Genomic DNA, 20,391 nt, shown 5'->3' with positions numbered 1-20,391 from the left:
CTCTGAAGGTTTGTGGAACTAGTGTGTGTTTTTTTCTCTCTTTAATCTTCTCACTCATATTCCTCTTAAATCATGGCCTAAATGTGATGTTTATTTTAAGTAAAATCCCAAAAAAAATGTTTTTGCATATTTGGTGAAGAATGTTATTGTTTCCAATATTAGATCTTATATTTTCCTTCAAACCCCAACTGTTTATTTAAGATGTTGAGCTAATAATAGTCTAATGATAATTTTCCACAAGACTCTGATGCCAGTGTTACTACGATGGAAGTGTGGAATGGTCCACCTCTGTTTAAGTATGGGGGGGCAACATCCCAGTCACGTAAATGTGAGGAAAGCATGGTAAATTATACGTGAGCTACACGTGTTCTGAGCTTTAGTTGTCTTACTTTGTACCACAAACTACCTCCAGTGACTCATAAACCCGTCTCTATAAATGTATTCACCTTCGTATGACAATGCACCCCTTTGGTTTTAACTTGGGTTAGTCGGATGAAAACCGAGCTGTGTGCCACATCCTCCGCTTAAGCCGCTACACCGGGAACAGGAGCCAGTACCATCCCGATAAAAGCTTACAATTTGAGAATACTTTCAGCCTTTTGAAATATTTGTCATATCCTTCTTTTCATTTTCGTGTGTTCTCAATAAGAGAAGGTGGTTCGGGTCAGAATAAGTTGTGTGTTTGTGAAGCCATAAAGTAGGAAAGTGGTCTTAATCAAAGTGGACTTGAGATCCGGATCACTGAGAAACGAGCCGGTAAGTTTCCATGAAGTCTTTTAATTTTAACAAACATATACACTCGGGATGCTTAATTCAGATCAGACTGCACTGCTATGGCTGCTGTGCGGGTTCCACCCTAAACTACATTTCACCTTCACTTCACAATATAAACATGTTTCTGATTATAACCCATCATACGCGATGTCAAATTAGGGGAGAGAACGAACCTAAAACAAGCGCTGATTTTGATAGATTTTGGCAAAAGCACAGAATATCCTGTATATTTAAAACTAAAGTAACTGCGTTTTCACATTGGGGTAGTTATTATGACAGTGGTTCTCAATCTGAGGTTCGTTTACCATCAGTAGTCCTAGTAGAGTGACGCCCCCTGGTTGTATGTCAGTATACTGACTACCACCAGGGGGTGCCATAACGTCGCTTACACTGTGGAAGGCAGAGCTTTGTTTTGTTTTGTCATGTTAGTAGGTCTATTAGTAGTAAATTGTAGTAGTAAAGTATATAGATTAGTAAAGTATAGTAATTTCAGTAGTAAATTGCATTTTTAATCTAGTTTTTTCTTTTTTCTCTCTTGCTATTTCTTTTTGAGAAAAAAAATTAGCAGGCACAATAGAGCATCTCCGGCATCTTTGCGACACACATGCAGTTTTACAGGTGCAGGTTTCACAGGATGACAGCATTCCAGCGTACGAGCAGTTACAAATGGCATCATGGGCTGTGGGAAGACAAAAAGGGGGAGACAAAGGTTCAAGAAAGAGAAAAGAAAGTAGTGGAGAAACCCCATCCTTCTTAGTGGTGTCCTGAACGTGAGCAGACCCTCCCACATTAATTGAGGAGGAGGGAAAGCATCTGCAGGCAAGATATACAGATCTATAAGATACAGACTAAAAAAGCTGTTACTGTCATCTGAGTAAAATTCAAGAAATATTGTATACCTTTATGATGACATACTGAGAAGGAAGAGTCCAAAAATGAGAGACAAATTGAAAGTATTGAGAATCAGAGGGTTTCGGTGAACTTTGGGGAGGAGGACGCGGTTGAGGTTCCAGCGTACACCAGGCTAGGTCAGGGGAACCAATCCAGTAGCGCTGTCAATGCTTTGTTAAGTTCCACATCCATATTGTGTATAATCAGTGAACAAGCACACGCGGGTGGCGTTCTGTGGCTGCAAAAAAAGAATCTGTGGTGTATTAGCACCTTGCACTGTCAGGCAATAGCGTGACACACTGTGAGCTCAGGGCTTGTACTCAATATTGTAGCCGAAAATTTGAAGGTGTGCGTATTGTCATAAAAGACATAGTTTTGTTTTTGTTTGCAGGAAATATTGAAAACGTTTGGTGGCCAAAAGCAAATTCTATGTACATAATTTGAAATGTCATCTGCATATCAGTGGCCTTTTGATTTGAACTTTATTTCAGTTTAATTATGACCTCGCTACAGAAGAAGTATCAGGCTCATCTACATACATGCTATGGGACAATTCACTCGTTTCAACTTTTTTGTGATGATTTTGTGATAATTTTTTGACTCTCCGCTCTTTCCACGCTCTTGATGCTTATTTAATCTCACACTTGACACCAAAGACAGCCTAAATAAATAAAAAGATATGAATCCAAAGTTAAATAAAACCATTCAAACTCACCAGCAGAAATATTTCTAACAAATATCTTTTGCAAACAGACGGCTTGGATCGCTACGAAATTAACTAATTCTACTAAAATATGTGACTATAAACTTCATACAATACTGCTCTATACTGGGGAATTATTTCTGCATAATGATGCAGCAGGGCTGTATTCTCTTCTATTCTCAAAGGCTGTGTGTCTCCTGAGGCTTGACTTGTGTTTCCTGCTCTTCATGTGCCCCAGACCTGATCGTTATACAGCCTCCCTCTGATTAAGCCTTACCACTACTCTCCTGTTGCCTTGACTACTGGTGTGGCTGAGGGACTTCCCATCCTGATAGGATGATTTCTCTGACACTTCTTCAGAATCCACCATGAAGCAATGGTAAAAGCAATTATAGCTGGAGAGCTCAAATTCATTTTTCCTTCTGACCAACTGCCAACCTACCTGACACAGTCCTGCCATCTCCTCTCATTGGACAGCCAACTTGCAATGCTGTTCTGCTCATTTGTCACTCAGCGGGTGAACTCACCAATAACATGTGATGTCTGCTTTCTCAAGCAGAATGATACAGATACAGACACAGAGGTGTAAAGGCTGAGTGCACAATGGGAAATGTTTGCCCTGTATTCTAGTATGATTGAGACAGAAATAGTGGAAAATAGTTCAGTTGGGAGAGCGTTAGACTGAAGATTTAAATGTCCTCGGTTCAATCCCAGGTTTTGGCAGAAATCACCTTTGTCACAAAAATGTCATAGTAACCATGGACCAGATGGATCATTTTTGTCAAAGGCCCATATCTTAGACAAGGAAAGAGCGAGAGCTCCAGAATTTCAACCACATCATCTATGTGGCACTAGGATCATTTGCTGCAAGTTTGGGGGAAATTGCATTTGAGAGAGCGCATTTCTCTCTGTTGAATTAATATATTTGTAAATCTGACTTTGAAAGAGTCAGTGCTTCCCCAGCCACAAACCTCACCGCACGTCACTGAATAGCTTAGAATTGAATGCACCATAACAGGGTAGCTATGTTTATACGTCGCACTAGGCCCAGTTTGATATAAAACATAATTTTATACAATATATAAAGAAGGGGATCCCTGCTCCATCTCTCGATCAGTTTGGGGTTCCTTGCCCTGAAAAACGATGAAGACCCTCTAGACGATCACTCTGGAGGGTTAAACTCAAAGGATCTATTTTTAACCTGGATTTGATACAAACCAGAAGTGAGTGGGACCTAAACCATCAGTAGACATGGAGACATGGATATCCTTGGGTCTGGTTTCTCTCTTTGATTGTTTGCTGTTGTTACAACAGCAGCCCTAGATGCACATTGCACTTTTTATTATCCGCGCCATATTAGACGCCACATTGTCATCGTTCCAAAGAGGTTGATGCCCATAGAAATCCATCCAGTTAAACAAACCTGTAGCTCCTGAAGTGACCCAAAAGCTTTTGATTGGTCATTACTTCTGTGACATGTTGACATTCGCCGTCTGCAGTGTTTGGCCAGCATCTGTGTTTCACAGTGTGTGTGTGTGTGTTGTCAGTTTAGACACAATGCAGCTGACCAATCAGAGTTTTGGCTTTCCAGTAGGGTGCCTTAAAGAAACAGCAACTAAAACAGCTCATTTTCAGTAAGTGTGCACAAAAGTGCTGCAGCAAAAGAGAGTAGAAGTGGATCACTGTGTTTTTGTTGCAAATGTTTTAAAATAGAACATGGAAATCTGTCTAATACTCTACATCCTCCTGAAACATATTCAGCATTGCAGAACAGGAAAGGTTTTGCTGGTTGCTTTTAATTTTGTTTGCATTGGAAATAAACAAATATTGCACTAAACTGTGCGCTCATGCACATATTTGTTTACATACACGGTGTGTAATCTTGTGTTAGGCACGCACACTCACAGACACACACAAATGCACACCATCTGTCAGTCTTTCGATTTCTTATTTTGCTGTGTATATATAGTAACGAGAACATCTGGGAGTGTGTCGACATGTAGAAAGAATAAAGGATCCCTTTGTCATGACAAGCTATCACACAGGGAAGCAAACAGCAGTGAGACTCTCCTGATCAGAGGTTTGCGGGAACCTCAACTCGCCCTGTGATGACGGGGTGGGGGCGGTTCAAGCAAAGACGCCTGGTGCCTGTGTGAAACAGTCTCATTAGTCTCATCACTAGACACTCGTTGGAAAAAGCAGAACATATCGGCCTGGTTTGAGGGGTTGGGGTCGGGCAGCAGGGTGACAAGGTAGAGACTGTTACTGTGTAAATCGAGGGGGAATTGCAAACATCAATTGCGGGAGGAGAATCTCAAGGGGCTGCCATGCATCAAGCAACACTCAGACACTGTGTTCCTTTCACAAACTAATACAGCTACTTCAGCAGCTGGGGCTGGGAGTGTTCCGAGACAATGCACAATTTCATGCGGTCTTCACTGAGTGACGGAGGTCCATCTGTTATTTCAGACCTTATTTCAGTCACTGTGCAGTAACTAACCAGGATTGTTAAAGTCTCCAGTAGTCTGAACGCACTGCAGGTCTGATTGTGTTTGTTGGTATTGCTGATATTGCACGTGCACATATGGAATTGAATACAGCTTTCATTGTCCACGGTCAGTTAAGGTGATCAAGAGCAGTTGTAAGAGAGGAAATGATCCTCGGGCAGTGTATAATTGGCAGTGCTCTCTGCAACAAGCAGCAATGGCTACCACAGGTACAGGAGTCAATTCAACATGTTTCCTGCAATGATAGTTTCCCCCTCTGAGTAACACAAGTATGATTGAACACTTTTTACTTGATTATATTGAATGCACTAAATTGTCTTATTAGCCTCAACAAGGTCTTGTACGAACCTGTTGGTTTTTGCTTTTTGTCAGACATTTTAGGAACATTTTGCAGAAAGCTGGAAGTTGTGTCAAGAAGGAATTGTTTAGGTCAATCATAATGACAAATTCAGGCATGTGTATCATATGATGGATGGATTATCAACAGATACAATTTAGCCTAGGTCTAGATGGCCAAAATACTCTTGAATTTGCACAATGAATCTTTTCACACTTCAGATTTTTAGTAATTATGAAAGGTGAGAGGCTTTTTGCTGCTAAATCAAGTTCTAGTAGGTATTCAACACTTTTACTAGCCTAGACTCTGAATGCTGAAATAATGTGAAAATTAAGGACAACCGTTTGTGTGTCACGAGTTTCAGCAGATTGTGTTTGAAGGAAAACTTTGAAGGATTCTCTATGTTTTGCACACCACTCTAAGTCTACATATGTTGTTATTTTTACTCACTGTTTTCTATTCTCTCTCCCAGATGTCGGCTATCTAATTTTAGAGGCAAACCTTTATTTAGCCTCAGCGTCAGGGAGCACTCGTCAGTCTCCCAGCATGGAATCTTTTGGATTTCATGAGGGTTTTGTGTGTTGGGGGAAAAAATAACAACGCCCATATTTATGCCGGCCCTGGAAAAGTCCATGTGACTCAGCGCTAAAGCGGCCCTGCTACCCCCTCATCCTGTTGTATGTGAGAGAGGAAGGAGAATCATCCGGTCTTTAGGTCCGTCTGTCTCAGTTATGGTTCAGTTCAAGTTAGAGTTGACAAATAATGACAATGTTTCAGTGGAAATGAGTGAACCTGCAATTTTGCTTTTCATTTCAATTGGCTATAAAATATTACATAAGCAATTGTAAAGGCATCAAAGGTCCCATTTTACCACCTTGTACTAAAATGAAATCTCTGTTTCTCGCTATAGAGGGCAGATCTGTACAAAAATTGATATGAATGCAAAACGCACATGTGGTGGCACATTTGAGATGAGTGTAAAGTTTGAGTTTTCTTGTCGTGCCTTTGGTTGAGCACAGGCAGTCAACTGTGTGTCCAGGTGCTAGTACCCATTCATGGCAAGTCGCAACCCCGGCTATAAAATCGTTTCAACCAGAGCCACAAATGCTTCCCAGCTGCTGTTTTGACTGAGCACAATATGAACCAGACCAGTTCCATATGTGCTTATATTGCATTTCTTTTGCAATATATTCTGTGTGCATTTATGCCATGAATTACCTTTTTTTCCCCCTTTTCTGATCAATGTATCTTAATACGAAATGCATTTTATTGCAAATTCGGAGTAGGACCACAAAGTGTGAAAGACAAGAGTGAAGGTGTGACATTAGTTTTGGTTTGTTGACGTCTGAACAACATTGACATTGAATTCTCCATCTTCCCTCCTACTCTGATTTGTTGCCTCTAAATAAACAACAACCACAGGTAATGCCTCTCCACTGTCAGTTGTAAGACTCTGTCCTTGCCACCTCTGGGACTTTTATTTAGCAGGGATCATCGCTGCACACGCCAAAGTGTTGTAATCCTTCTTCTCCACCATACAATACAATTACATTGATGTGGAAAGCAACCGCTTGTGTCCAGCATGTTGTTGACGTCCGTCTCTCGAGCTTGTAGGTTATTCCAGGTTCCAGACTGCGTAAACAAGGGTATTGAATATAGGCCTAGCAAATCAAATCAGGTATTGGCAAAAAAAGAATCTAATCAGAACCGGGTATCAAGCCTACTGAATGTAGCAGACTGTGTGAGCTCGCGTCATTGTTTCCTCTGACCTGCCTGTCTCTCGGGTTACAAGCCTACTGCCACTTCCATTTATAAAACTGCAGGAAATTACACCCTCGTGAAAATGAATGTCCGTGTGTTGTGAAGACTCCATTCAGATCACACACAGCTCTCGTTTCTCCTCTACACCCGATAGAATTGTGTTAGTTTTAATCCATCAGCGGCGAGATTTCAACAATTGAAAAAGACAGAACGGGGACGGAAACATTTTTCTTATATCACTTGTGGAGTGTGTGGAGGCGTTCGTCATATGAATATGTAACTTAACCACTGGTATTAGAAGACCTGCTCACACAGTATGGCTGGAAATACTTTTCTTTTCTATGTGTCATACTTTTTTCCATTCTTTGGTGCTCCCTACCCCCGCTCATCTCTCCCTGTGTCCCTCCCACTCACACAGCCACAGATACATGCGGGAAAAGATTCAGTGTGGGCCTCAGATTTCCTGTCAAAAAATATAGAAACAGTAGTCATTGTTTTATATTCTCTTAAGAGTCATTGTGCTTTTAAGCTGAATTCTGTGTTGGGTTTTATATTCTAATATATTCTAATAAGAAGATACATTTATCTTTACGTTGTGTATTCTCTGTAAATTATTGAGATACAACCTGGAAAAAGACATGAGTTTGCGGCAGCCATTGTTGACAAAAAGGTACAAACACACACACACACACACACACACACCACACATTACATTCACTCGTGTCATAACCTTTTTGCTTAGTAACACGGCTATGTTTGTCTCGGCTTCACGAGTGATGCATGCACCAAGTATTTCATCCAATAGTTATTATGCTGTTGTGGGTTTACACTCAGTGTGCCCTCTGAGTACATGAATAAACAAATCATGTCAAAAATTACCATGGAAACTGGTTTAGGCAGCCTGCCTAAATTCTAAGGTGAGTGGGTTATGGTGTTTACAGTTTCCTCCTTGGTTTGAGATAATGTAGCCATCGTGTTTCTGCTGCTGTAATATGAACTTCATCCTCTAAAAAACAATCATCCTAAATAAATATTTAACAATGTATTTCTCATGGTTATTGTCTGGTCATCACAGTTAGAAACACAATATTTCCCTGCCCTTTTAAAAAGCACCTTTTTTTTGAGAATTACAATACCCTGGGACAGCAAGGGGTTGATAAACGATCACCATGCCAGAGGATTAATACTGTATCCACGGAGACCAGTCCAGCAGTCATCCCTCTCTCACACACACACACGTACAAACAGCCTCATCCTGGTCCCTCTGAGAGACTTGAGGTTCTCATAACATTTGACTTGTATGCTTAGCGCTATTTTTTCCTCAGACTCTTGTGTTATCCGTCCAGATTTAACAGCTTAACCACTTGGCTGCCTTGAGAAAGATCCCGGACGCAAGTTTTATTATAAACACTGCTGCATGCTGGGAGGATTTATTGAACTAATGAATCATTTATGTAATTCACACAAGGATATTAATGAGGGTTGTTGGTCTCCTGCAGGAGCAGAGGAAGCTGGGGAGCCGGTGACGTTGGGAGAGAGGAGAAGTGAAGGGGAAGGTAGAAACGCCAGCTGAAGTATCTGCCTGTATATCTTGTCGGTGACGGCAAAAGTGCCCTGTCATGGGGAAACAGAACAGCAAGCTTAGACCTGAAGTCCTGAACGACTTGAGAGAAAACACAGAGTTCTCTGACCATGAGCTCCAGGAGTGGTACCGTGGTTTCCTAAAGGACTGTCCCACCGGCCACCTGACTGTGGAGGAGTTCAAGAAGATCTACGCCAACTTCTTCCCATACGGAGACGCATCGAAATTTGCTGAGCACGTCTTTCGCACCTTCGATACCAACGGCGACGCCACCATCGATTTCCGGGAGTTCATCATTGCCCTGAGTGTGACGTCTCGCGGAGGTTTGGAGCAGAAGCTACGCTGGGCCTTCAGCATGTACGACCTGGATGGTAACGGGTACATCAGCCGGGCCGAGATGCTGGAGATAGTCCAGGTAAAGGGTCTTATGAATCTTAAGAAGAAGAATTTGTCGATCAACTATACAAGGCTCTTCTCTAGTTAGGATCAGCTGATATTTACAAAATGTTTCTTCAAGGCAAGTTGACTGTTATCAAATTTGGGAAAGGTTGCACTTAAATTCTAAAGGTTATTCCCCCCTCATTGGGATCGCTGGCATCTATGTCTGTTCGTCCAACCGTCTGTCCATCCCTCCGTCTGTCACAGTGATAACTTAGACGGCGGTAATCCGTTTTGGATCAGATTTGGCAGGTTGCTAGAGATTAGGGTCAGGACGTTTGCTATTGATTTGGTTTTCATTCGGCCCGGTGACGGTGTTGCAATAAGAACACCGTCACCGTTTGACATTTTTTCACAATTTCTTTTCTGATGTTCCTTACCGTTTTGTTACTGAGTGGGCGTGGCTCATCCTATAAAAACTGCTATGTCTCATGACGGCATTAGTCTGCTGGGATTACATTTTGTGTAAAGTGAACTCACACTATAGACATTAGAAGAAGATTTTTTATTGATTTATACATACAAAAGAAAAGTAAAAGAACAGAACAAAACCAATTAAGAGAGCAAAATTTGCTGCACACGTAGCATCTTTGAGCGCATTTATACTTTTTAATGTAAAATACTCTGGGTTTGTGTTGACACCAATAGAAATACATCCAGTAAGTCAAATCTGCTTCATTTTGGTTTGTCCTACTTCTTTATTATGGTTAAACGCCCTCAAAGTGTTTGGTCAGAACCTTCTTCAGCCTTCTTTCACTCCATGACTTCACTTAGTAGAGAGTTGAAGTGGATCTGCGTGTTGTTCGCACATTAAAGCATTTAAAAGGATTAAAAATTGAACCCTATATTAAAAAAAAAGTATGTGGAAATATTTAAAATCTGACAAAATTACATAAATGCTTCAAAGTGTAGAATTCAAACGTGGCAAAGAGGAAATTTAGATAGATTGTTTGGTTGTTTGGATCATTATAATATCTACAATGCAATTACATAAGAAAACGACAAATTGTTTCTCGTTGAACTAATCTAATTGTTAGTGCATTTTTAGCTTTTCGTCTAATGACTTGTCCAGATCTGATTAATATTTTCCTCCCATCATGACTGCACACTGCCCTTTCAGTTTCTTCCTTATCTGTGTGGCTATATTTACTCTTCCAATACGGTGAGCTCAGCGGCCTGCTCAGCCATATCAATGTAAGCTCCTCTGTCTGTTGTGTTAGAGAATAGAAACGAACGTGAACAAATCCGTGTTTTGGTCGCTTGCTTTCCAGTTTTCTTCTGGATGGATTTTCCTCGTCATAGCTTTTGAGATTTTGAGATCATTTGAGATGTAGAAATATTAATAGTATGAACTTTTGTATTCTGGGTATTATTTTCTCTTTTATGTAGAAGTAAGAAGTATTGCGTAACAACCTGGGTTAATGCATACATTACTGTCACGCATCCACATTGTGTATAATCAGTGCACAGCTCACAGTGGGTGGAATTGAGTTCAGTGGACATTAAATCAATTGCTTATGTGAAGATGTGAGGATCATTACTGACATGCTGTTACCTGTTACATGGTCTTACTGTTCATTAGTTAGTGCTAATTGAAGTTGATTCCAAAAGTCAGTTTGTGCCATAAAGTGTTTGGGCATCAGCCGTTATTTTTCAAGAACACAATCACACGACACATGTAGTTATTTTTGTGCTTTGGTGTGCAGGCCTACTTTATGTAATCCTGCCACTTGCAAGACATTGAAAACTACTCTGACTATGCCTTATTATGTTGTGAATTTAAATGTTTGGTAGACAACTCAATTTTAAAAAATTGCAAATACTCAAATCAAGTTTATTTGTATAGCCCAAAATCACATTCAATGTCCCTAAGGGCTGAGGAAAAAGGGCCAAGGGTCCTGGATGTAACAAACATTAACAGTGGGAACAATTATTCTTAATTTTAACTGCATATCAGCTGTATGTGACAGTAGTATCATGTGTTTTGGTCTTTCCATTCTCTCTGCAGGCAATTTACAAGATGGTGTCATCAGTAATGAAGATGCCTGAGGATGAGTCCACGCCAGAGAAACGAACAGATAAGATCTTCAGACAGATGGACATTGACAATGATGGTGAGACTGATATGACGGTGTAACTTTGTGATTACCTTTGAGCATGCATATGATTAGAGCTCACATACAGACCCGTCACTATTAATAGGAAATCCAGCAGGACGCCAAGATGGCCTCTTGTGATGAGTCAGCAGTGAACTACGTAGCCCTTTGAAAGGCTCCTTAATATGAATGAAGAGAACTCATTTGTGGTGGACAAGAGTGGTTCTTTGTTAATCCACAAGGAGCCACTTCAAATCACTTCATCTTTGACTCACCACTGGTCAGACTCATGACAATGTTGTCAAAATGAATCAAAGTAGCCAGACAGCTTGGCTCAGGAAATTTGTCTCAGTAATAATAGAAATAATTATGAACTTTATTTATATAGCCTTTCATACAAGATTGAAATACAGCTCCAAGTGCTTTACAATAAAGAAATAAGATGCACCAAGTGCTTTAGCTAAAGATAGATATGGATTGAACATAAAAACAGGGATAGAGTGCCATAGTTAATGTGAAATAAGAGAAGATTAAAAACCCACTTGATGATGATAATAGAAATAAGATTAAAAAAGAAGATTAAGATGAAAAAAAATATTAAAAATACATTCAAGAAGATGGGAGGTAAAATCCATTAAATAATAATTCAAAAATTAAAATAATTGTGATACATAGAATGAAACCAAGTAAAACCATTGACATTTGGTGGAGAATTGATCAGCAGCATCAATTGGTTCAGCAGAGATGTACAGTTGCGTGTCATCCACATTACTATGGAAACATACATACGCAACAACATGCGCCCTCTAATGATGTCACCAAATGGCGCTTTACAGTATAGTGAGAATAGTAGTGGACCAAGGCAGCTGCCCTGTGCAACCCCATAGCAGATGTCATGTTTCTCAGACACATGATCTCCAAGTCTGATGTAAAACTTTCCCCCCATGTTCTGAACCAGTCAGATTCTGACACACCCGATGAAATGCTGATGGTGAAACAGTAAGAGGTGCATTTATTGATCTGTTTTATGCTTTAATCCCAAGCAATTTATGCATCAGTGATTGTAACCAAAACAATTATTGCTTCTAGAAAAGTCTGTATTTACAGTTTGATCCAAGAATTTAATTTAGGCCGATGAAAAGGGAAAGAAATTCAGTCAGGGGAAAATAAAATCTTTTTTCATTTTATAAAATTCTTCCTTCCACTCCTGACGTGATCCATTCTGGAATCCTTCTCTTTGTAAACAACTTTTATGTTTACAGAGAAAATAAGCAATTGCTGTTCAGTCTAATAATGTATTTTTGTGGTTCAGCTCATTTCGGAGGCTCTTTTCCACAAGATCTCACTGCCTCACATGTGGAGGACATCGCTGGTAAACTGGCATTGTGTCTCTGTCTCACAGGTCGATTGTCTTTGGAGGAGTTCATTAAAGGTGCCAAGAGTGACCCATCCATCGTCAGACTACTGCAGTCGGATCAGGGGACATCTCGCCAGTTCTGAGGTGGACAGAGACAGATAACACATGCACGCCCACAGCCATGCAGCTTCTGGTGTTTCACTCAATAGAGGCCCCGGTCATCGTCACACCCCTCACCACTTTACCATGTTGTCTTTTGAGCAGCACTCCATGTCTTAATGTTTACATGAATGAATACTTCTCTAATTGATGTGGCTCCTTTTTCTGTCAGGTCAGTGGACTATGATGTGCTTCGTAGTGGAAAGTATTCCGTGTATATGCTTTTCTCCAAAGCATTATAGCTTTGAAATGGGTTTTCCATAAGTGAAGTGCCATATTATATATTTATACTGACTGGATTATTACACATGCAAGTATTATGACGCTTCACATGTTACTCTAAGAGGAAATTAATTAGACCAATATCACTTGGTAGAATTTCCAATCTACGTATATTACACTGCTGAAAAGTAGGGATGGCAATTTCAACACCTTAGATGTTCTGAAAATGCTAAACACTTATGATTAGACACAAGGTGGAACTAACCAGAGACCTCCTGATTTGATTTAACCATATTTAGTTGCCAATTGAATATGTATTGTGATTGAAAGTTTACAAAATATCTAGCCGTACTTTACTTTATGTATGTGAATCTTCCACAGCAATGTGAATTGAAAACAACTATTGTTGATATTTGCCATCTTTTTAGCTCTGTAACACAAAAGGTCCAGATGAACAGTTGAAGTCTGCATTGACATGGAAATGAAATCCGTGTGTTGACTAGCTTTGGACTGGAGTGTTTCTGTATGAAAATAACTTTGCTAATGTTCATTTAAGACAGATGACGTTCAAAAATTTTACTTTCATAGTCCAGCGGTCTCAAAACCTCGATTGCAGTTCAAGCCCTTCAGTCAATAACAGGGCAGTACTCATTTAAAAAGAGGGAGTTCAGTGTATGACAAATTGTGTAAAACTAAAGTAATTTCATTGTTTCTCACACACAAGAAATTTTTAATAAAATACAATCGTTTGTAGTGAAAACAGCTGTAACTGTACTGATCTGTTGCCGAGGCTGAATCTGCAACATATGCTTTATTCTCACTTTCAACACTTTGAACTTGAGACAAACTTTCCAAAGATTTGAAATTGCCATCTCTATATACAATTGGCTTGTTGTTGTTCAGGATATCAGCATTAGCTCTAGTTGCATAAGATGCTGTTCTGATCAAACTCTCTATGCCTTCATCATTGCATGTGCTCGGTGATATGCGTTTCCTGATAGTGTAACAGTTTTTGTGAATAAGGAGACAGTGATTATTTTTATTCCTTTTTATTTTTGTAACAAAACTGTAATTTTGTCTTCACATAATTGAAATAAAGTCGTGTAAGAAAAATCTACACAAGAAGTCCCACAGTATCCCTTTGTCCTGAGGAGACAGGACGCAAAACCCACCCAGATTTTTCTTATCCCCTGAATTTACGAGAAAAAAAACAAATATATATTGAGTTGATGCGGTCTGGACGATGAACTTTTACTTGACAAGTCGATATCTTAAAATAGGTGCTTTGAGGGGGAGGCTGAAGAGGGAAGAGGGTGGTTGAAAAGATGGTTGAAATACCACGTTCAGAATCTCTTCCCTCCTCAGCCCAGTGGGGGGCGCTGGTATAAATACGCGGCGTCTCGTGTTCAGCAGGCGAGTGAGGCAGAGTTCACTGCAGGGGCACTCTGCTCTGTTGGCGCCCTCTCGTCCCTGCGACTGACAAAGATAACGTGAGAAACTGCAGGTGTCCCCTCATGTCTTTTCTGGAGTATTTCAGTAACTGAGCGACCCCGGCCTCCCGTTCGTCCACGGGAGAAGGGAGGCGGGAGACGCAGGACCAGTCCAGACCAGACCAGATCCTTCCAGTCCAGTCTAGTTCACATCCTGCCTTGGTTTTGGGCTTATAGCTCATCCTTCTCAATGTCGTCACCATCCAGGTCAACATCACTGAGGTCGTACTCTTCCTCCTCTGGAAGCTGGAGGGGGGGGGAAGCAGTATAAAAATCTTAACGCATGGAAAACAGGAGGATTCACTCCCTCTCACTTAAATGAACTGTATTTACATTCCCCAAGACAACTAAGCCCTGACCAGAGAGACAACAGTAGCACTCGGACGTCCCACTCACCTGTCCATCTTTGCCGTCCCAGGGTTCAACAGAGTGGATCTTTGGCATGTTCCCACCTCCCAATGTGGCGGTTGATCCGCGGCCTACAGAAAGTTCCCTACCAAAAAGACATATCTGGTGAACTGCCTGTTTGTTTACTCTTCATGTTTGAAAAGGTAGACAACAGCGCCCCCTACCTGAGAAACTCATGAATGCCCGTCTGGCTGAAGGAGCCTTTGAGCAGAGCAAACTTCATCTTGCGGGTGTTGATGGCGGCCATGGCGGGGTAGCCGAACCCTCCGATACCCAGAGCCGCCTCCAGGTCCATCTGAGTTCCGGCCTCGGCCCACAGCCAGCTGGAGAACGGAGAGCGAGAGAGTTACTCGGGGGCCGTGACGGGTCATTGGGTCACAAAGACATCAGCTGCCTGTCATTCTTACCCCCACATCTTCTTCTTGTGCTTCTCAGCCATGGTCATCATCACCTCCAGATAGCCGTTTCTACCAGCTGCCCCTGTTGAGGTAAACAGGAAGGGACGGTGATGAATGGAGGAACAATACAACGCAAGTAAGTCATTTTTGAAGCCTCAAGATATCAGCTATGAGCCGGCGGTGGTTGCTTGTCTCACCGGTGTCCAGGATGTGGGGCAGCACACCAATGACACACAACTGGCTGTCCTCACAAGTCTTCTTCAAGACGTCTTCATTGATGATCTGCGACAGATTAAATGCTTTGTGAATCACCTTGCTACAAACTCAATTGCTCAACACGTCTGTAGTTATGTTGCCGTCGCACAGTTCTGACCTCCTGCAGCTCAGGCGGAGGTGCGTTGTCGGAGAACAGATCCAGAGCCCTCTCGATGATGTCGCCACGGGAGCGGCCTCCTTGGTAGTCCTCTGGCTGCTCACCTTTGCGGAAGACCTTGATGGTGGGGAATCCACGGATCTACGAGCACAAACACACATAACCTTCATCTCTTTGTGGGAAAGTGCAACAAAGAAACTTATTGATGACATGGATTTCTCTATAAGTCAACATCTGCCATGTTGACTTTAGAGCTGTGTGCAATTTGTGTGATCGTGTCAATCTAGTGTAAAGTGGACATGATCTCTAAATCCACTTTCACTTGATTTTACCAGCAATGAACCGCTTAGGGCTCAAAATTATCAACTATGCTATCAAAAGGCTGCAGAGAATTTAGGTCAGTTCCAAATTCCACTAAGCAGAGAATGTGACTGCATGACTTTGGCTCCTTCAGATGTCCAAATATGGCAGCTGGACGGCTGGATTCCAGACGTTTCTTGTGACGCTTACACAGACGTGATGGACATTTTGACCTTCCATTGTTTAATAATCCCCACTTTTGAACGACACCTCTGTTGTGCTGTGGAGACTTCTGCGTTTGTGTTTCTCTTACCCCGTAGCGTCCAGACACAACCTGGTGTACAGTGGCGTCCATTGCCCCGAGGCGAACTTTGCCCTTGGTTTGCTCCTTGACAACTGAGGCTGCGGCGGCCCACTCAGGCTCCAGGCTGGTGGAAGGGGAAGGGGAAGGGAAAAGGCCGGGGTTCAGAAACAGAACTGACTGTAACAAATGCATAATTTAAAGTACAATATTTAAAGCATGTGTTGACAATGTGTCTAACCCCAATGTGATGGCTGTAATGAAGGTTTAAGAAGTAAAATTAAGCGCCTTTCCACCTCAGGCTTAATCAAAGTGGCTCAAACATATGGAAACTCACTTCTTGCAGTGTCCACACCAGGGGGCAAAGAACTCCACCAGCCACGTCTCATCACCTTCCAGCACCAGCTTGTCAAAGTTGTCATCTGTGAGCTCCACCATGTCCTCCTTGCTGCCGCCGCCGCCGCCGCCGCCACCGCCCTGCTACAGAAACAGTTATAAAAGCTTATTACCCCGTGATTACTGTGACCCATCCAGTGAGTACAAAGACAAAGACGTAAAAATGGGGTTCTAACAACTTCCTGTACCTGTTTGCTGTATCCAGAGCTTCCAGCCTTGCCGCTCAGCCTGTCCTTCACCAGAGAGCGCAGAGCGTTCAAGGCTCCGTCCACGATGGCCTGGCTACTGCGTCCACCTGAGGGACATTGACGCGACAGTCGTGTCAGCATAGGTCCATAGGTACGTTACAGCTAAAACAGCATTTGACTACAGAGCCTCAAAGAAAACAAACTAAATAATTTGATCAAAATTCACAGTATAGAAAGAATGCAGTGCTCTTTTGACTGACCTTGGTATTCCTCTGGCTTGTTCTTATTGGCTCCAAAGATCTTGATGGTGGGGAAGCCTTTAACTCCATACTGGCCGCCCAGTGAGTTATGCTGATCTGCATCCACGGCACCGATCTTGACAACACCCTGAAGAAAACCAAAACATTACAGATTCATTACACACAAGGTGAAACATTTCAAGCCTTTATTTGTTTTAATGTTGATGATTATGGCTTACAAGCTCATGAAAACCCCAAATTCAGTATCTCAGAATATTTGAATATTGTGAAAAAGTTCAATACTGTAGCCTCACAGTGTCTCACTCTAATCAGCTCATTAACTCAAATCACCTGCTGAGGTTTCCTGAGCCTTTAAATTGTCTCTCAGTCTGGTTCAGTCGGCTACACAATCAAGGGGAAGACGACCAGATTCTAATTTAACGAGACGCACCTGTGTATATTGCACTATTTTGCCACAATTTCACTCGGGGTAAGCGATGATGTGGCATTGTCAGCTGTGTGATGCATACAGGATGTTTGTTCATGTGCTACAGCCGTGTAAACAACATCAACTCTTCAAATATTGAGACGGGAGACGGCTAGGATGAGTTCTCACTGATGTCCGTTCTTGTGGAACGTTCCGGAAAAATTCACAATACAAAATTTAAAAAAATGAACCGTTCCTCCACAAACCTTTAACTAGTTGCTGTTAAAGAAGTTAAAGATGGGATTTCACATTTGGAAACATTTTTAAACCATGACCCAGTGAACTGGATCAGGTCATCTAGTCATGTATCCTCCTGTTATTTTGATGCTACAGGTGCTCCAGAGGAAACTGTGATTTGTGGATGATTAACAACATCTTTTCATTTCCTCCAGATGTTATTTTGGCTGATCTGATGACATCACCTCTGGCCCTACCTACCCATGTTTCTCTACGACAAAACGCCTTAAAAAAAGTGTAAAAATAATCCCTGAGACATTATGTTTACCTTAAGGGCAGCGGCTGCTTTCTTCCAATCAGGGGCCAGATTCCGACAGTGACCACACCTGTAGTGACAGAGATACAGGCATAAACATTTAAATCTCTAAACAGCAAGAACAATAATGTGACCACTCAGTTTACAAAACAGTATGAAAGAAGTGGACAGGCTGTATGAGGACTGGAATGCATCACCATTGAATGTGTTTAAAACGTGTTAAAGTTCAGTGTATGATTATCTCATGTTTATTCCTGTGCTGATTTGCAAGGTTCCATCTGGTGCATGGATTACCATTAAGTTGATTATTAATAAAAAGATGTGAGAAGAAGTGATATAACACACAGGATATTACTTTAGTTTTCACACTATTGATGTGCTAAGCAAACAATCTTGGTGAGGTTCCTCCAACTTCCCGAGTCGGAAAGCCACCTTCAGGAGTGTTCCGGTTAAAAATTCCGGCTTTTCGAGTTCAAATAGAAAACATAATATTGTATTGCCTCAAGATGGCTGATGTCATATGTGATGTCATACTCCCACTACTATAATTGTGTTCATCATTCATGTTGTGTTCATGTCTCCCATTATTACAATTAACTCACTAATATAATAGATAAGGCAAGTAAAATGTGATGTTAAACACTGTTGTGTTTCTTTTAGGGTCAGTACACACACACACACACACACACACACACACACACATTTTGCCAAGGCTTGTTCACCCTTGGTGGAGCTGAAGTATGAAATACCATCACATCCATGTATGCGTATCCTTCTATGCATGTGTGTCATGTGTAACAAACAATATCAAAGTAACACATCTGACTGAAAACAGAACATTTGTGTAAAGGCGGAGCTGCCATATTTACATACAGGTCATCTCATCTGACCATAACAGAAGGACTTGTGTAACCATGACTACATGGCGGTTCTGTTCTGTCTAAGTTCTATAGACTCACCAGGGCGCGTAGAACTCCACCAGCCACAGACTGTCACTCTGGATCACTTCCCGGTTGAAGTTAGAGGTGGTCAGCTCAATGACATCATCACCGGCTGAGTAGAGGCCGTGGACAGTGAGGACCAGGGAGCAGCCCAGAACTCCTGGAGGAACACGACAACAAAACACACGCACACACACGTTTCACTCTGCTGGGAGACTCACACATGTACAATTAAACACTCGGAAAAGCCACTGCAAACTCACAACAAAGCCAGTTTACAAAGTACTTTAAAGGTATCGGTGATATTGTAAAGCCAGGCCAACTGGGGTTTGATATTCTATCCATTCATTGGTTTAGTTAACGATAATAGAGGCCTTGGCACTGCGAGTACCAAGGCTCATTTCGCCACTGTAGCTAACCTGACGTGCAAACAAACAGTTAAATTAAGACACCAATGGCTACAGATGTGATTCAAACAGACAAACGATGTCTTGTGTCCTTACTCACCGAGTAAAAGCGCTCTCATGTTTCAGCAGTTCTCTGCACGTCTCCTCAGTCAGCGACACACACAGTCCGCGGTTCCTGCGCCACTCACAAAACTGACCGAGTGGCTCACCGTGGCCCACGCTGATTGGTGCGCTGGAGACGACGTGACGGCTCCGCCAATCAGAGCACGCCGTGTAGTTTAATGGTGCCGGTAGGCGGAAGAAAGGACTCGAGGAGAGAAGAAAGCTCTAAATGCCGCCTTCACTGGCTATCGGAATTTTTAAGTTGTACCCGCGAAAAAGACAAAATAAATTGGAATTTTCAACGCGAAAAGGAGGTTTTAGTGTGGATTTTCTATGTTAGGCAAGTTGCTGAGCTGGCAAGTTCGGAAAAATAATGAATCGGCCAGGTGCAACCAAGTGCGACTGAATGATTGGCATGTTGTAGTGAAAATTTCTGAATTGGCTAAATGAAATTTACAAGGAGCTCATGAAGGCAGCAAAAAAAAGCAACAAGAGGAGCAACATTGTGTGTAAAACTTAACATGTTGAATATTGTCATTACGTGAACTACTGATGGGCGATACCAGATTTTTTGATCCGATACGATACCGATTACTTTTTTGGCAATTTTTTTTCGATACCGATACCGATTACTTTGGGTGATTTTTTTTACCCCAATAAAACACATGACAAATACTCGCAATTTAACAACTTAAATGTGTATTTTTCACAACATATGAGTCATAACATATTACATCACTGTATTTTTACACAATGAAACCTAAATAGTTTAATTGCTACCCTTAAGGGACAAAGATGTCCTCTTCAAAAACCATAATAATATTTTTAATAAATATTGATGAACTTCAGTCTTGATTATGATGGTTAGAATATTTGAAATCAAATATTTCCTATTAAATATCAAAACTGAAGTTGACTGACATATTTATGTATAAAAAAGTGGGTTACACCGTGTAAAAATAGAGTAATATGTGATTTGTGCTTGAAACATCACAAGCAGCAGTCTTGTTTTGTCGTGTCGTGAGCCTCGGGGTGCGCATT

At 41.5% G+C, this 20,391-nt stretch overlaps 2 protein-coding genes across 3 annotated transcripts; one reads left to right on the top strand and one right to left on the bottom strand.

Moving 5' to 3' along the window:
• Positions 1-520: 520 nt before the first annotated feature.
• On the top strand, positions 521-13,836 carry hpcal1 (hippocalcin-like 1). The gene is made up of 4 exons (XM_076165256.1): positions 521-756; positions 8,473-8,970; positions 11,002-11,107; positions 12,492-13,836. Exons 2-4 carry the CDS (start codon positions 8,593-8,595, stop codon positions 12,587-12,589), a joined length of 582 nt encoding a protein of 193 aa, XP_076021371.1. The 5' UTR covers positions 521-756; positions 8,473-8,592; the 3' UTR covers positions 12,590-13,836.
• A 24-nt stretch (positions 13,837-13,860) lies between these two features.
• pdia6 (protein disulfide isomerase family A, member 6) lies at positions 13,861-19,460 on the bottom strand. 2 transcript variants are annotated; one of them, XM_076165254.1, is made up of 13 exons: positions 19,349-19,460; positions 18,860-19,001; positions 17,913-17,970; positions 16,942-17,068; positions 16,682-16,788; positions 16,435-16,577; positions 16,110-16,224; positions 15,497-15,637; positions 15,321-15,405; positions 15,133-15,205; positions 14,890-15,048; positions 14,714-14,810; positions 13,861-14,563 (listed from the first exon to the last, which is right to left on the bottom strand). In XM_076165254.1, exons 1-13 carry the CDS (start codon positions 19,365-19,367, stop codon positions 14,489-14,491), a joined length of 1,341 nt encoding a protein of 446 aa, XP_076021369.1. In that variant the 5' UTR covers positions 19,368-19,460; the 3' UTR covers positions 13,861-14,488. The 2 variants fall into 2 exon arrangements, with proteins under 2 accessions (XP_076021369.1, XP_076021370.1); XM_076165255.1 differs by having other exon boundaries at positions 16,435-16,574.
• Positions 19,461-20,391: the final 931 nt, after the last annotated feature.

This window comes from Genypterus blacodes, unplaced genomic scaffold (assembly GCF_046128005.1).
Source record: "Genypterus blacodes isolate CSIRO-AG114 ecotype Tasmania unplaced genomic scaffold, CSIRO-AGI_Gbla_v1 ptg000143l_1, whole genome shotgun sequence".
Classification (NCBI taxonomy): Eukaryota; Metazoa; Chordata; class Actinopteri; order Ophidiiformes; family Ophidiidae; genus Genypterus; species Genypterus blacodes.
The sequence above is the reverse complement of the archived record's forward strand: the minus strand, read 5'-3'. Positions and strand labels throughout refer to the sequence as shown.

Excerpts from the sequence above, each read along its gene's own strand:
- pdia6 (XM_076165254.1), bottom strand. Across the intron at positions 16,789-16,941 it reads CAAGCCAGAGGAATACCAAG|GTGGACGCAGTAGCCAGGCC; the intron begins GTCAGTCAAAAG and ends AATGTCCCTCAG. Across the intron at positions 14,564-14,713 it reads GGGACGGCAAAGATGGACAG|CTTCCAGAGGAGGAAGAGTA; the intron begins GTGAGTGGGACG and ends CCCCCCCTCCAG.
- hpcal1 (XM_076165256.1), top strand. The coding sequence starts at position 8,593 with ATGGGGAAACAGAACAGCAAGCTTAGACCTGAAGTCCTGAACGACTTG. Across the intron at positions 8,971-11,001 it reads AGATGCTGGAGATAGTCCAG|GCAATTTACAAGATGGTGTC; the intron begins GTAAAGGGTCTT and ends TTCTCTCTGCAG. Across the intron at positions 11,108-12,491 it reads GATGGACATTGACAATGATG|GTCGATTGTCTTTGGAGGAG; the intron begins GTGAGACTGATA and ends TCTGTCTCACAG.